The following is a 17768-nucleotide window of genomic DNA, read 5'->3' as shown; positions in this document are numbered from 1 at the left end:
TGAGAAATGTGATTATGCAATGTTTGTTTGGCTTTTACGGAATGGAAACAACTTTCATAAACATAATGCCAAAGAGCAGAACTAGCAAAAAAAAACGTCTGTTTAAACTCTCATATTTGCTCAAAAGTCTAGACTCTAAGACTCCAACTACCGTTGTGTAAGCCATCGTAAGTTTGCTGACCCAATTTTCGAAGCACACAATTGTCAATTACCAAATTACTGACCTCATAAACGGTTACTACAACGAGCTATATGCTGCCAAAGTTGTGTTTCATATCATTTACGAACCACCGCAATAAGCACCACAGAAGAAGAAGAAGAAAATGCTTTATCAGCACAGGCGAAACAGTTAACACACAAAATACTACTATACAACTCTATCGTATCAATATGAATGGAACCAAGTTCTGTTGCTATTGCTGTTTGTGTTGTGTGTTTGTCTTAGATACGCTATCAAGAATTCAGCTTGATGTCGTGGCCCCAATCTAGACCAATACCTTAAATACCAATACTTGCAGATAAGCTAAAATGTCAGATAAACCGTAGTATAACGCCAATAGATGATTGAATTATTGAGTTTATATTTATTTCTGGTCAGTCAAATGATGAGCTCACTAATGATAGCGACAGGTATTTTAATGCTCAACTCATTTATGCACATTTATTTATATCGTATTCATAAGCAATCTTTTATTTTTTTATTCGACACGTCTGCTGAGGCAATCGGTGTGAGGGTTCAGGTTCTGGAATTGGGGTTTATTATGAGTCAGTTTATTTATTTTGTATTTTTTTTCTTTGTCTTTTCGCGTCTTTGTCATAGTCATTTTTGGTTGGCCCTCTGCCCGAGTTTCTTCATGCAGCGGTAAATGAAAGATTCTTACGGGTTTCTGATCTTTTTTTTGCCAGAATTTTGTTTACATGAATAAATGGTTATGTTGGGCAGAGAGAGAGAGGTAACAACTTCTTCTAACGGCAGCTGTCTACATAAATTTAATTAAAAATCGTTTAAAATCCTTTCAGAAATTGTTTAAGCACAACTTTTTAGTGTTGTTGTTTTTTGTTTTTTGTTTTTTGTTGTTATTTGTTTTTTTGTGTGAGTGCCTGGCAACCGAGGCGAGGTGACTGAGTGTCAACACGTGCCAAATTGTTTGTGTATCTATCTCTTAAGAGTTGCTCAACTTTTGCACCAACAATACAATAACATTTTGCTGCTCAAAGTTTTTTGCTGCAAGGCAAAACAAGTACAGCGTATCTGCAAGATACAAAATACTTCCAGATACATTCGGTAGATACAAAAGTGGAAGTTTTATGCGCATGCAAATATACCTGAATATATATATTATTGGTTTCTGTTTCTGTTGTTGCGATTGTTTCGGTGTGTCGATGTGGCTGTGGCTTGTTGTTTGCATGTTGCTCGGCCGCATTAACATAAACAAATAGAGACAAATTCATAATTGGCCATCGTGCGTCAACCCTCGAAAGGCAACCTGCAAACTGCACACACACAACACAACACAATAATCCAACAGGAGGGCGTCAGGTTGTGTCCCACAACGCAGCACGCAGCAAAACATTTGCAGGGGGGAATTGTCAGGGTGCGTCACCATGGCGTATGATGAATATATAACGCACGTGCAAGTCAAACACGTTTCCATTGCGTTTCTGCTTGGTGGTGTTGTTGTTTTTGTTCGCTGTTCGCTGTTCTCGATGTTGTTACTGTCATGTATTTGCTGTTATTTCGCGCTCAACAACTCCGCGCAAGTCTTTGCTCTATTTCAGAGTTTAAGGACTTTGCTAAGAAGCTTGCATTCATTCTTTTTATTCTTTTTACTTTTACTAGGAAATAAATAGCACAATATATTTTTACCTGATTATTAATTGGATATATGTTTGTACATGGCTTAAAACATAAATTTGTAAATTTCAATTTAAAATACTCTTTTCTAAATACAGTATCAAATAAATAACACAATATTTTCATCTGACTATTAATTAGAATTCAGTTTGTGTATTTCATAAAACATAAAATTCTCTAATTTGCATTTAAAATATTCTTTTTTTCTCTTAGTAGTTAATTAGAATTATTTTTGCCTAGTGCATAAAACATAAATTAGTAAATATTAATTAAAAATCAAGATTATTATGCCTATAACTTTTTTTCATTTATACATTTAACAAAAATTTGTGGCATATATTTTTAATTAATTTGTTCGCGTATTCATTTCCTGAATAAATAACGCTTAGTACTTAATGCTTTAATAAGCGCATCTAAATATTCAGCTTACATATTTTCAACATGTTTTTTCTGTACTTCCTTTTTATCTGGCGCATTTTAATCAATTTTGTGAGCCGTAGACAACTTGTATAAAAATGCCAAATTCTCATACGCACCGTTGACCCAATTTATTAAGGCAAGCGAGAGAAACACCCTTGAAACACGCTGACAATCCCACATGCAAAGAACACACCAACAACAACAACAAAAAATACTGTCCAAATAATGCCAGAGACACCGATATGTTATACTGTGCGACAGAGAGGGAGAGGGAGAGAGAGACAGAGAGAGCGCAGTGGAGCATAGAGCAGTAAGAAAACAAGGGGAGGTGGGAGGTCGTGAAATTGGAATTTGGGGCGCGGTTCTATCCTATGCATTGTTATGCATCTGCAAGAATTGGGTCAGCCGAGCGTGCAGTAATGTACTCAAATATACTGCATAAGTTATATGGTATATAGTATATATATTATATGGCTTATTTATGACATTATGCGAGGCCATTTTGCAAGCAGTTAGTTTCATATTTTAATTTAAGTTGCGCCTCGGGCCTTTCGCTGTGTTTTGGCTCATTAAAAGTTAGAATGCGCCTTTCTCTCGTCGTCATTTTGGCCCGTTTTTCAAGCCACTTTTGCTAATTATGAGCACAAGTTGAGGAGTCAGGCAAGTGTGTGTGTCTGTGTGTGTTTGTTTGCCAAGGATACTTTTGATTTAGCACACTAAACTGCCCCGAAGCTGCAGCTGTCGAAAAATGTTGCTGCAATTTGCAGTTGTCCAAAAGTGGCAAAAAGCATTGTTTAGTTGATGTCTCTCTCTCTCTCTTTCTCTCTCTCTCTCTCTCTCTCTCTCTCTCTCTTTCTATCTCTCGCTATTTGCATTTCTTATTTATTTCTACTTAAAAATGCCAAGCTGTAGGTTATAACAACTTCAATTTCCAAACCATTAACTAGAGTCAATATAAATGAAGTTTAGATATCTCAATTTTTATGGCCTAGACAGCAACAGCAGCATCATCATCATCATCTTGGAGATATCTCTGTTCATGTGCCGTCATTAATGGACATTTGTTTGGCCAACACCTGAGTCTGTTGCTGGCGCCACTTGGCCAAAGATATTTGTTGAGTTTGGCGAACAATCAATCTCATTGACAAGCCACCCAATCGAAGTGCGTCGTTGTGATAGCTTCGTCGCCTGCTCTTGTCATATGCATAACATTTCACTTTCAGAGTTTTTCCGGCCTTTCCCTGGGCTATGTAAATTTTGATAAATGATCCACGCCCAAAACGACGGATGAGTGTTTCTGGTGTTGAACAAGCTTAAGCTTGGCTTACAGACATCATCACGTTGCATCTCTGTTGCTGTCGGAGATGAAGATGGGAAAGTTGTTATTCACCATCGTAATCAAAAGTCTAAACCTAATCGGACAGTGGCCCATGTAAGGTTCAAAGTTTACTCAGCCGACTTTTGTTTGACAAAACTTGCAGATGTTTAACTTTGGGCTGAGACCCATTTAATAAGCGGCTGTCATTGTGTTGCGTTTGTTTTGCTTTTGCCTTTTTCATTTTCATTTCCATTTTCATTTTTCAGTTTTCATTTTCATTTTGGTTTTGTATTTTTCATTTCGTGTTTCGTTTTTGAAAAGGGTGTTGACAAAACTTGTGACACTTGCGCAAACAATAAATTTCATTTAATTTATTTATACACTTGCCTAGCAATTATTTGCTTTTCTGCTTAGCTCAAGCCGAGTCGCAGTACCTCAATAACAGCTGTGAAATAACATTGAGAATATACATATATATATATAGAAAAATACAAATAATATTTTCATATTCAATTTTTGCGATTATTATTCCAATTTGTCATCGATACAAAGGGAGCTCGAAGTGAAGCGTCGCCGAAATTTGATACTCAGCTCAGTCGGCACTTTGAGATGATTTTGCTTATTTGCAGCAGCAGCTTTGCCATATCACATGACTCGCAAAACTTTTTGAGAAGGAACCTCATCGAAATCATTGAACAACAGCTGAGCCAGCAGAGAGCCCCCAAATCATAAAGAATAATAATAATCTGAATGCTGTAAACAGAAATTGCTCGACAAGCGAATGCTCTTCAGCCAAATGCTTAAAATAATAATTTATTTCATAAATATATCCGGCATTCAGCATAATCAAATCTATATCTCTAATACTCGGAGATATCTAAAGTTATTTTTCATATACTGACACCTACTTAATATACCCTTTTGACCCCTTTCAGCGGCATAAACTTTTCGTATTCTTTTTGCAAATCTCAGCGGAAAGGCAAATTCAGAATATGAAAATCAATTTTTTAGGCTTTTGCTCTCTTGGGTTCGCCAGTTGTTTTAACACTTCAGCGAGCATTGAACGGTGGGGAGGGGGGGAGCAAAGACTAGGCTTGTATTTGAAACTAATTTAAATAAAAACCAATCTGGCTGAAAATGTCAAACATAATTCGAGTCTACGGCTTGGCATCTTATCGCTTTATGTGTTGTGACGGGTCTGGAAAACTTTGTCGTTTGCCGTTGTCTGTGCTGTGTGTTGTGTTCTTATAGCGTGACTGTGGCTGTGACTGTGAGTGCAACTCAAATCAAATTGCCAAACGAACTTTCCACTCGGCACACACAACAATTTTTATTTTTATGGTCCGCCCCCCCAAAAAGTTGCCTTTAAGACGCAGAGACGTTAACCAAGAACCCGACACGTTTCACTTTCGCTTGAACTTGAAACGACAAAACGAAAGAACGAAAGAACGGAAAGGAACTTGAGAACATGGCCGCGCATGCTGATGATTATCCTTCGAGAGCTGAGAGCATCCTTAAGCCTATGAACAGTAGAGCCAACAGTTTGCAGTTTTGCTGGGAAAACAACAGCAACAAAGAAGAAAAAACAAAGCACAACAGACATAAAAATGCTTAGAGAAAAACTGCGATGCGAGTTTTGCGATAAGCAGGCCAAAACAATGAAAACCGAAAGTCGGAGGGAGGATGGAGGGCGGAAGACAGACAAGTGTTGCCTGCTTTTAGGCGCTGTGTCCGTGAATTTTACTCTTAAGAAAATAGGTCGACGCTTTTAGTTATGACCATGGCCACAACGAAACGCTAAAGAATTGGAGCAAAACATTTGCTGCTGCTATAAAAGATTACAATAAAAACAGACAGAGCGACCGCAGAAATACAAATAAAAAGTCCAGTCTGGAATTTATATTGGCCATTCTGGCCATCTCTGGTTTGCTACATTTTTACCAGCTGTTTCTCTTGTGTAGCTTCGAGCATATTCAATTTCGTTCGCTCATTTGTATCTAAGTTGAATGGAAATTAATTAGCTGCGGCTGCGAAGCAAATAAATTCCAAATGTAAGCGAGCAATGCGAACTGTTCTCTGTAATGAATCTGATAACAAAAGCCTGTCAATATTTAAGGTAAATAGATTGGCAGGCCAACTGTGTGAGCTCCATTGATTGCGGCCCATTCAATTACTCCACCAAAATGGAAGAAAGGTCATTCAATCAACTTTAAACGACCGCAATAGCGGAAACAATTTTAATTTATATCTCACACACTCGATAAGCTGTGCAACATTGAGATTCATTAATAAATATTATTTTAATTTAATTTCTGAATTTCAGTTCAAAAAAGAAAGCGTATTTTAGCGAATGAGAGGACTTGAGAAAATATGAAAATAAAACTGGAATTTCAACAGCTACTCTATTTTTCTACATTTCTTAATTATAGTTAATAGGGTGTTAAATTTGTCAAAAATGTGTTAGCTTCTTTTGTTTCTATAAATTCTTAAGAAATGATTAATTACAAATTGCCAAATACAAAATTGGGCATTCAAATTTGTTAACTTTAAGCTTTAAAATTTAGCAAACCAGTTTCGAGATGATTAGATAATTGAAAATTATGTATTATATCAATTATAGTAGTTCATACGAAGCCAAATCTAAAAAGGTTTTGCAATTTTCTAGTTTTCAATCTTGCCAAAGCAATCTTTCGGGCAGCCTTTGCTCACTTTATGTGCTCGCAAATCTTTTAAAACCTGTTACCAATTGCCAGAATAAAAAGAAACTATGTTACAACTCTAAGCACAATCCTCTTTACTGCCTGTGAGAGATGTGAGTTCTTTATTTCTTAGTGCAGTGAACCCAAAAGTCAGTTTCATTTGCATTTAAGTGCAAGCCAAACCCAGGTCATAAAAACTGTTATCAAAGTGAGACTAAGCCGAAAACTATTCTATACACTCAATTGATAAGCTCAAAGCATGGAGACCAGCATTTGAATTTGCTGAGGAGGAATTGCTGACCTCGTCTTCTCTCCCCTCTTCTAGAGCGAGTGTGGAACGAACCACTTGGCCTTTTTTTATGGGCTGATAAAAAGACTTTTGGAGCAATCAAAAACCGCAACATGTTAACTGTTAATGCCCCAGACACCTATTTGTGCCTTTTTTTGCAGAACACTCTCCATATGTGGCAGTTGAGGCAGTAGCTGGGGCCAGATACTGACAATGAACTCGGCCCCGGCGACCATAAATGCGCCAAATATAAATTATATTAAAAAAAAAGAAAGGGGGAGAAAATGGAGGGATAGGAGGGATAGGGTTGCCAAGTTCCGGGATCTCAATAATTCAAAACAATTTCATTTTATTGCTGAAGTTGGAAAAGGATTCGGGAAAGCACAGTTTAACCTTACACAATGCGAAGGCAACAATTTGACCCGGGATTGGACCACGAACCTCTGGGATTGGATGGGGCGCAGGAGGAAGGAAGGAATTGGGGGAATAACCCTTTTTAACAGTTCGCGTATATAAAACATTTTGTTGTAGGCGGGTCAGTTGGGTGGGGGAGGGGAGGGGAGGGGGGGGGGGGGGGGGGGGGGAGGGGGATGTTGGTTTGTCCATAAGGTAGGCGTGAAAGCCAACACATAAAACAGCCAGAGGATGTGCAGTTGCATGGCGAGGGGTAAAGAGAGGGGGCGTTGGCGGGTTTCAACTTACCGTTTGCGGATGTGCGCAAATATTTGGCGTTGAGGCTGCTGTTGCTGTTGCTCCTGCTGCTGATGATGAAGATGAACGGGTTCGTAATCCTTTTAGTGTCTGATAATGAAAATCCTGCCAGTTACACGACAGCTCACAAACACATACACATGTGCACACACACACACACAAGCATAAACACACGCTGCCTTATGGCTATTAATGATGTCTAGTCGAGGAGGAGTTGGATAGGAGATTTTTAATTATCTCCAGAGACAGAGCGAATGGAAATAAAAATACAAAAACGTTGCGCAAGATTTAATGCAAAAATATACCGCGTAATTAAAGCAATCGACCGGCTTAATTACCGACAATTACAACTTGTTATTTATCTATATAACTTTTTATATATGTGTATATATTTTTTTATTGGCCGTTTGTTATTATTGTTGCTGTAATTTGGATTCAATCAAAAGTCACACTAATTCAATTTACACAACACAAACACACTTTGCCATTTAATTAGTCACTGCTGTTGTGCTTTTATGTTTTTATATGTTTTTTTTTTGTTTTCGTTTTGGTGGTATTCGCACAAACACCGAAAGCGCGTTAGACCAAAAAACACCGGGCGGTGGAGTTGAGTGCAGAAAAACAACGTCGAAATTTTGATCGAACAACTTCAAACGATAACGATATCTGTTGAGTGCGAGAGCAGCCGCAACGAAACGCACAACGCAAGATTCCAAAACAGAATGAAGCGCAAAACGTATTTTCAAATTCGTTTACTTCGTCACTGCTGCTCGACGACAAGTTCGATGTGCCAGCAGTTGCGCTGCTTGTTGCTGGAATCGAACTAAAATGTTGCAAATCAAACCAAAGCATCGAACATGCCGCGTTTGAGCGCAAGTTGCATGCATGGTTGTCCGAAAAGGGGTTAATAGGCGATCGATTCATTTAATTAATTTATTTTCGTATTTATTAATGAAATAAAATAAAAAAAAATTGTCTTAAGTATCTAAATTATTAAATATTTTAAATGTCAGTAAATAAGTATAACTAGAGCTGTAATATCCAAGTAATCACAGTTTACAAAGTCAACTTCTCACTCACAACAAACTCTGCCTTGTTTTGAGTCAAACTTCTGCTTTGTTTACATTCTTGGCCAACAACTTGAGCCAAGTATTTGGTAACACACGTTATGTCAACAGTAAGCAGCAAGCAACTATATAAATGCAATTTTTAAAAGCAATCACAAATCAATATAAATTTATTTCAATATTTATTACTATTTGAAATTGAATATTTAAATATGTACTTAAATACAAAAACTACTAATAACATAAAATTGAATTACAATATATACTTATTGATTTACTGACTCGAGAAGTTTGTCTTTTATTTTTTGTCTTTAATTTTTGCAAAATATTTTACAGACAAGTTAATTAATTTATTTATTTTCAGTTCCACAAAATAATTATATAATTAAGGTACTGAAAGTAGTTTCTCTTTAATCACCCATTTCAACTTATTCTGATCTACAACTGGCGCCAGTGGCAATATAATATAATAGGAATCCCTTTGCTGATAACACAAATCACTCACACACAAATTGGCCAATCCATAAACCCATTTAAGAACTGAAAATAATTTTCATTAATGAAACACGCCATAAAACCCAAGTCCACAAACTGGCCCATGGGCTGGTGGCTGATGTGGTAGCTGGGCATTCATTTAAATGAGACACATTTCACAACAGCAACAACAGAGAACAACAACAAAGAGGAAGCGGCGAGACAATGCCGGGAATCGGGACTCGGGACCGTTGCATAGGCAAGATAGGAATGTGAAATATTGGAAGGGTATTGGAAATCAGATTACATTTAATTTTCATGTAATTAAAACCAAACAGCGCAAGAAGTGTAGGTGCAATGGAACCATCGAGTCGCCCGATGAAACAGCCGTTGAGTTTCACCTGAAATATATAAGTAAGGCAACAACAACAAGAAAAACAACAGCAACAACCACAACAACATTGACAACCACGCAGCGTTGTCAAGGTAACACCGGCCCAAGCAATTGACAGTTTCAGGTACCAAAACAAAAAAAGGAAAACGCGCACTCACAGCAGTAAATGGAAAAGCAGCTCAAAGACAGGCCGCGAACAGAACGAAAGAAAAAGGACACCAGCAAGGACGAGGACGAGAGCACCTGTAAGGAGTCGGGAAATTGTTCACGGAGCCACAGCGAACAGCAAGTGGAATCTGGGATTCAACGGAAACCAGCGCGCGGAAGTGCGCAAAAACAGGAATTCACTGAAAAATCATTAAACAAAGGGCACCCAACCACGCCCAATAACAACGCAGCGCAACACAACAACAACAACCAAAGGGAGGGAACAGGACACAGCACATCAGCACTTGAAAGACACCATGAATTACTACGATGAGGAGATCACAATCAGTGGCCCGGACAGCAAGCATCTGAGCAGTGTGCAAATGGACAGGTCATCGAGGTCTGATGCGGCAGCCAGAGGCCAGACTGGAGCAACTGCAGCAGCAGCACAATCTACAGGCGGACAACGGGCGGCCAGGCAACGCAATTTGGTAAGTGAGAAGGATAAAGAGGGTGATGGGGTGGAGATGGCCTGAAGGAGAAAATTTGCATGATGTGGATAGAGCTGGCATGCAAATACTGTACTTTAACAACTATACTTTCATTCTGTTTTCTTTATTTTCTTTTAATACACACCATATAACCCCATCGTTTTCTCTCTGTTCGGGGTTTTCTTCCTATCTCTTTCAATGATCCTTTTTTGCCAGTTTTCACATTCTCATTCAATTTTTATTTCATGTGTCTAATCTTCAACGTTGTCTCTTTCCATCTCAGAGCACTGTTCTTCTTATCTCTATCTAACATTTCCTTTGACTCCCCATTCTATTTTTTCATTTTCCATTCTTCCCTCTCATAGGTTCTTTTTGTATACCATTTCTTTATTCTAAATATAAGAATTTCCTATATAAGTTGAGTTCATAATTTCTGAACATTTTCTGTATATTTTCCATATTCCACTTCACTAAATTTTCCTCCTATATACTGAATATACAGCCTTATGCCTTCCTTCTGCCATATTCTTTCCCTACTCTTTCATGACCATTCCAAGACCCACTTTAATTAAAAATTTCCCTTCTCCTGCAGCAGCTGCAGGGCAACTCGGCGGATGACGATGGCCTCCTTCAGGATATTATTGATCACGATGACGAGGCCGATGACAGCGACGACGATGACGATGACAGCGAGCTGCAAATGGCTGGCAGTGGACTGGGCATAGCGGCAACTGCACCACGTCCACAGACACGTCCGGGCAGCACACGCAATGCAAAGCAGCCGCAGATCGCCGATGACCAGCTGAGCTTTGGCAGCTCGGACGAGGCAGCTGGCGGAGAGCATGCGACTGGCATGAAGTTGGCACATCAGAAGCTACCGTTACCAGCGCAGCAGCGACGTAGTGCTGGGCAGGCACAGGAGATGAACACGTTCAATTTGACGCCCGACAAGTGGGAGCAGCTGCCACTGCAGCCGGAACTCAAAGAGATCTTTCCCTACATACTCAAGTATACGCCACAAACGATTGAGACGCCCTATCATCTGCAGCCCTTCATCCCGGAGTTTGTGCCCGCCGTGGGCGATGTGGATGCCATGCTGAAGGTACAGGCACCAGCTCTATTGCAACCGCAACGTCAGCGTGAGCTGGATGAGCAGTTGCAGCGATTGGGTCTAATGCTGCTTGATGAGCCGTCGGGCACACAAAGCGAGCCCAGTTTGCTCAACATGAAGTTACGCTCCGTGCTGAGCGGCAGTCGTGGCACAAAGCCGCGTCATGGTGGCGCGTATTCGGCAACGATGGTGCCCACAGCCCGATCTGCCAAGGATATTGAGCGCTGGATTGGTGAAGTGGAACAGGTGCACATGACGCAATCCATGTACGATGCACAGCCGCGTAAGGATATCGATGCGTTGCTTGAGCACTGGCCACACTCGTATGCCGAGCCAGCGACCAAGGATGCTCTCGACCAGGCGTATCACTCCTGTCTGCAGCAGCAAATCTCACTGGGCGATTATGTGCGCGTGCTTTGTGAACGCTTTGGCGTCGAGGGGCCGCTGGAGACGCAATCGGATTACATACACAACGTTCAGACGCTGTTTGCCCTCTACCTGGCCGCGAGTCAGGCCTGGGAATAGACAGAGAGGGGAGAGAGAGAGAGAGTTGGGTGAGGTGACTGCACTAATAACGCTAATGGCTTCGATTAAGTGACAGCCAGACGCCGTTTGTTTGCCTTTGTGTCGGGATGCCCCTTTGGCTGGCCATTAAATCGCTTGCAAAACCGTTAGTCTCCATAACTTGCACGTTTGATTCGTTTTGCGGGTGAACAAGAGGGAAGCTTCAGTTTGGCGAACGGTGAGTAGGGGGGTAGGGGGTGCATCTGGTGTCTGTTGGTCTGCTGCTTTCTGTAGTGCGAATTCATTTTGAAGGCGCTGTGAATGCTACTACGCTGGCGACAACTTGCGAAATTGCCGCCGTTGTCCGCTTTGTCTGCCATGCCGCATCAGCAGCTTCCAGCGACAAAAATGAAATTTGGTTCACCATTTTTTATGCATCGCAACCGTTTCCCGAATGGGGTATATTTGTAACAGCTTGCATAGTACACAAAGTGCAGCATACTTTTAGGCTGCATTTGTAAGCAGCAAGCAGTTCCCAATACTGCTTGCACTGCTTTCAGTGCACTGCTTTCAGGCTGTAATTTCAATTAGCCACCTAAATTTTGCTAACAGGATATATTTCAGTCGTTCATTTGAGAAAACGGCTGTTTCACTAGCATTTTTGTTGTTCCAGTGCCGCACTCAAGTGCCAAAAGGCAACAATGCAGTGCATTTGGACGCCAAGGCACGGATGTTGCATTGAAAATGAAATGAAAAACTCTGCTGAAAAGTTGACTGAAATGCAACAGAGTGGCAAATAAGAACAACAAGCAACTGCAATTGTCGCCGCATCACCAGCAGAAAAAGTGTCTCGCATAAAAGCGAAAAAACGAAAGAAACAAAAGCCGCCAGCACAATTCCCATAGCATACTTATTGGGGCAAACCAAAAGCACGCACGTATATTAAGTAGAATATCTGTACGGCAAGAGCAAGAGCAAGAAAACAGAGTGGGAGAATCTCAGACCATAGTAGTTAAACCAATCATGCACTTGACCAAACCGCCAGCAACAACAAATGCCTAATTAGAGCCGCTTAAGACAACATTGACCTGACCAAAGCCAGCGACATCAACATCGATGTCTGTCTGTCGTCGCTGCTGCTGTTGCTGCACTTGCAGTTGACGACCTTAATTATGCGTAAACCGGTTAAGACCCATTAATGCCATTTTCGATGCGCCTACGCCTGCTGCAGACACCACTGACTCTCTCGGCCAGCCTCCTGTGGGCGACTGTCTGGCCAACTGTCAATCAAAGCCCGCCGCCATCATATGCAAAATGCATTATGCGCCGTAAATTTTGCACAGCCTTCTGCTCTGTGTGCAGTTGCAAGTTACATGTGATTGACGTTGCCAGCGAGAGTCATTAACAACCGTGCGAAGGCCATTAGTGGCATTTTCTGCAAGATTAACTCCTTCCCGCAATTAAAGACCAATTTTGCAGTACTTAAATAATATTCAGCTACGAAAATAGTAATTATTAAGAATTACTTTTAATTGATTTTTTAATTAATAAAAGGATATATGGAAAAATATGGGAAATATTTTATAAAATATATCAAAAAAAACAACTAAGAAAGCTACCGAATATCTACTAAATTATAGCGAAAACTATAATGTGTATATATAATATATTATTACATTCATATACATGCCATATATAAAAATATACATAAATATACAATTTTTATCGGACAGCTCGTTTTATTAATTTTATTATAAGCATTGCTCAATCTTCCAATTATGAATCACAAATGTATTCAAGCGATGATATATAATATTATATATGGATATATACGAGTGACCAAATTAAGCAATGTTTAATTAGTTATTTGTTTAAAAACATTGGCATTACTCACATAAAAACATCTGTCATACTATTTTATATATTTAAAATAAAATCATACTATATTTTTGGGGTTTTATATTTTTAAGATGGGAGATGTGCAATGTGTACTTCAGCATTCTCATGTTATGCTATTTAGAAAAATGTTTAATATTTCAGGCAATGCAAAAAATTTCACTGAGGTCGTTTTATTAATATGAATATATTGCTCTCGTTTACAATTTTGAATCATACAGCTATTTAAACGATTTGGTGGCTTTATACTTTAATAATTGGTCTCCAAATTTTAAGTATTTCATAATCATTAATTTTTAAATTTAATGTAAATGCCTAGTATCTTGGCAATGTCTAATTAAATTATTATTGTCACCAGATAATAGCAATCCAAGTACAATTATGTAAGAAAGATAAATCAGTATGAACATTATTCTGTTAAGAATTCAATAATTTTACTTCATGTTAAAAATATATCCCTTCTTCTTTGAACAAATACATACATATATTATATTAAAACTAACATTTATGCTGAGTAACAAGATATTCATCTTTTTTGGTTCTTTGATAAAGCTGTTGTAAAGCTCCATGATAGATCTGCCAGAAAATGCAGACGACTGTTTAGATCGATACATCTCTGTTTAGAAGAGTGGAAATTCTAAGTGTTTGGGCTATGCTTTGATAGTTCAGAGAATCAGTTAATCCGCTCAGGTATCCTTATAGACATAGATGAGACTTGTACTTTAAGTCCAATCGCCAGTTCATTATTGCTTTTCTGATGATAAGCCAATGTGAAAGGCGCCTTTTCCATGAATCGCTTATCACCAGCTTTAAGGAATTCTTCATCCAAATGGATGTCCGATACGTGATGTAGTGTTAGTGATGGATCGATAATCTTAATTCCCCGCATTTTCGTTTTAGACATGATCTCCAAGTCCATGAGATCCAATTGCAACATCCGTTTCAAAGCTGGCAACATTCTTCGTAGTGTTTCACTCTTTAAATCCTCATGCCACCCAAGCAATGATTGTATTTCTATCAAATTAACAATTGAATCAAAGTCATATTGCCTGATGCCATTGTTAAAACCTATCTTAATATTCAAATAATACATATGTTCGATCAGATAAAAAATTTCAAAAACACGGTAAATGGGAAAGAAAACTGAGTGCAGTTTGGGCAAGCTTTTTATACTAGTAACGACGTGAAACCAATCCCAATAACAATGCATTGCCACCTCTTTCAGCAGCTGACTCTTGCCAATAGTCTCCATTTAAGGGCCTAAACGCTTCAGCGAACTTGGAGTCAACTCAAGTTTGCGCAACTGCGTGAAATTTCGCAGCAGGTTGAAATTTAAGCCACTATGAGCCTTCAAAGAGTGCAGCCCAGGAAAGAGTTCTACAATTAGTCTTAGGCATTCATCAGCAGCAGCAGATAGATCCTCAAAATAGCGGACACACAATTTGTAATCCAACGTTTTCATATTGGGAAATGTGAAATCCACGAAGCGCTTGAGAAACTCCACTCTGACATAGTCCAGTTTCAATTGCCGTATGTTTCTACTAACGCTGCTCAGAAAAATGTTTAACATTTCGGGCATCGCTAAGAATTTCTCAATGCTCGTTTCATCAATATAGAAGCATTGCTCAAACTTCCAGTTTTGAATCACACATGTATTTAAACGACTCGAAATGCCTTTGGTGGCTTCATATAGTGATATTTGGTCTCTAACTTCAAGGTACTTTATTATCGCCAACCAACAATCGTCGTTGAGTACGTCGAACGACATTTTGGACTATTTAATATATGAATTTAAGGCGAACAGATTGTTAATGTCCTTGCAATGCCGGATTAAATTGTTATTGTCACCTTTGAAACTGGATAATAGATAGAAATACACGTACAAGTATATTAAAACGATAACTCAGTATACAGATGAATTTTATTCTGCTTAGAGTTCAATAATTATATTTCGTGTTAAAAAAAAAACTTAGTGCTTACCCCAGGTGTTCTCTATGATTCCGCTCAATTCAAACAACGGAATACAACTGCTTCAATACTTAATTTTGAAGACCTCACAAACGTTACTGTCAACCGATAAACGCCCGTATAAGCTTTATTCTAAGTGAAATTCTAGTACGAAAAATAAAAGAGAATGCTGATAAACAAGTTGTATTTATCTGCACAGGAATACTCATTTTGATTAATTCATAATTATAAATAATAATTATAATAATAAAAAAACAAGTAAGAAAGCTACAATCGAGTGTGCTCGACTGTGAGATACCCCTACCCATTTTTATTAAAGGCAAAATATTGCGGATATTATTTTAAAAATATACCGAAAATATTAAAAATATACCAAATTATATATTGATATAGTACACCATTCAAAATATACCATAGACGGCACAAAGTGCCAGATTGTCGGCCAAAGCAACTCAGACCCCTAGTAAGTAGGCGTTTTTACTCATACAAAAGTATTTCTTTAATAACTTCCACAATTATCTGATCGCAACCAAATTTTCAGGAATCATAACTGTTGATTTGCGGGGGCGGAAGTGGGCGTGACAAAAATTTGAAACAACCTTGATCTGCGTGCAAAAATAACAATGAGCACCACCGACTGGGTGATTAAAAAAAAACAAGTTTGTACCCCGAGCACCACAATATGCTCGGCTTGCACTCTATCACCAGAGCTATTGCATTGCTTATAAACCCTCTATGCATACAGATACTAGTATAGGAGAGCATGCATATACGTATACGCATACATACAATACATACATAGAAGGCGTTTTTGCCCATACAAAACTATTTCTTTAATAACATAAACAATTTTTATCTGATCGTAACCAAATTTTCACATATACCATTGTTATTATTGTATATACCAAAATTTGCACGTCAAGCTTTACTATTACTCTTGTTATTATTGATTTGCATGGGCAGAAGTGGGCGTAGCAAAACTTTAAAAACAAACTTAATCTGTGTGCAAACGTCGAAAAAAATTAAAGCTCTATCTCTCATAGTCTCTGAAATCTAGGTGTTCATACGGACAGACGGACAGACGGACATGGCTAGATCGTCTCGGCAGTTGACGCTGACCAAGAATACTTTATAGGATCGGAGATGCCTCCTTTCCTGTTACATACATTTCCTGCCGGCACAAATAATAATACCCTTCTACCCTATGGGTAGCGGGCATAAAAACAACCAAGAAAGCTACCGAATACCGAATATCTACTAAATTATAACAAAAGCAATAATGTGTATATATGATATAATATATTATTACATTCATATAAGATACATGCCATATAATACATAAATATACAATTTGTATCGGACGGCTCGTTTTATTAATTTTATTATAAGCATTGCTCAATCTTCCAATTATGAATCACAAATGTATTCAAACGATGATATATATGGATATATACGAGTGACCAAATTAAGCAATGTTTAATTAGTTATTTGTTTAAAAACATTGGCATTACTCACATAAAAACATCTGTCATACTATTTCTTATATTTAAAATAAAATCATACTATATTTTTAGGGTTTTATATTTTTAACATGGGAGATGTGCAATGTGTACTTTAGCATTCTCATGATATGCTGTTTAGAAAAATGTTTAATATTTCAGGCATTGCAAAAAATTTCACTGAGGTCGTTTTAATAATATGAATGTATTGCTTGATTACAATTTTTTAATCACTCAGCTATTTAAACGATTTGGTGGCTTTATACTTTAATAATTGGTCTTAAAATTTTAAGTATTTCATAATCATTAATTTCTAAATTTAATGTAAATGCCTAGTATCTTAGCAATATCTAATTATACCCGCTACCCATAGGGTAGAAGGGTATTATAACTTTGTGCCGGCAGGAAATGTATGTAACAGGTAGAAGGAGGCATCTCCGACCATATAAAGTATATATATTCTTGATCAGCGTCAACAGCCGAGACGATCTAGCCATGTCCGTCTGTCCGTCTGTGTGTCTGTCCGTCCGTCCGTATGAAACACTGGATCTCAGAGACTATAAGAGATAGAGCTATAATTTTTTTCGACAGCATTTGTCATGTTTGCACGCAGATCAAGTTAGTTTCAAATTTTTGCCACGCCCACTTCCGCCCCCGCAAATCAAAAAAATCGAATAACAAGCGTAATTTAAGAGCTAGAGTTTTTGGTAAATACAATAATAACTATAGTAGTTATGACTCCTGAGAATTTGGATAAAAATTGTCGAATTGTCCTTAATAGGGGTCTGAGTTGCTTTGGCCGACAATCTGGTTTATTGTGCCGTCTATGGTATATCTTGAATTTGGTACTATATCGTTATACCAAATATACCATTTGGTATATTTTTAGTATTTTTGCAGCATTTTCGGTATATTTTGAAAATAA

At 38.3% G+C, this 17768-nt stretch overlaps 3 protein-coding genes across 3 annotated transcripts in view; 2 read left to right on the top strand and 1 right to left on the bottom strand.

Annotated features, from left to right (window-relative positions):
• Positions 1 to 8005, bottom strand: part of LOC117563475 (uncharacterized) — a 52778-nt gene extending 44773 nt beyond the window's left edge. The window contains exon 1 of the mRNA XM_034241832.2: positions 7284 to 8005. The gene's annotated coding sequence lies outside the window, so the exon portion shown is untranslated. The remainder of the gene's footprint in view (positions 1 to 7283) is intronic.
• LOC117565525 (dual 3',5'-cyclic-AMP and -GMP phosphodiesterase 11) overlaps positions 1 to 17768 on the top strand; it is a 150803-nt gene that overhangs the window by 1141 nt on the left and 131894 nt on the right. The window lies entirely within an intron of this gene.
• Positions 9444 to 11660, top strand: LOC117564770 (uncharacterized). Its single transcript, XM_034243670.2, has 2 exons — positions 9444 to 9865; positions 10458 to 11660. The coding sequence occupies exons 1-2, from the start codon at positions 9692 to 9694 to the stop codon at positions 11499 to 11501; spliced, it is 1218 nt and encodes a 405-aa protein (XP_034099561.1). The 5' UTR covers positions 9444 to 9691; the 3' UTR covers positions 11502 to 11660.

The sequence above is a fragment of the Drosophila albomicans genome, chromosome 2L (assembly GCF_009650485.2).
Source record: "Drosophila albomicans strain 15112-1751.03 chromosome 2L, ASM965048v2, whole genome shotgun sequence".
Lineage (NCBI taxonomy): Eukaryota > Metazoa > Arthropoda > Insecta > Diptera > Drosophilidae > Drosophila > Drosophila albomicans.
This window is presented reverse-complemented; position numbering and strand designations above follow the sequence as displayed.

Excerpts from the sequence above, each read along its gene's own strand:
- LOC117564770 (XM_034243670.2), top strand. The coding sequence starts at position 9,692 with ATGAATTACTACGATGAGGAGATCACAATCAGTGGCCCGGACAGCAAG. Across the intron at positions 9,866-10,457 it reads CGGCCAGGCAACGCAATTTG|CAGCTGCAGGGCAACTCGGC; the intron begins GTAAGTGAGAAG and ends CTTCTCCTGCAG.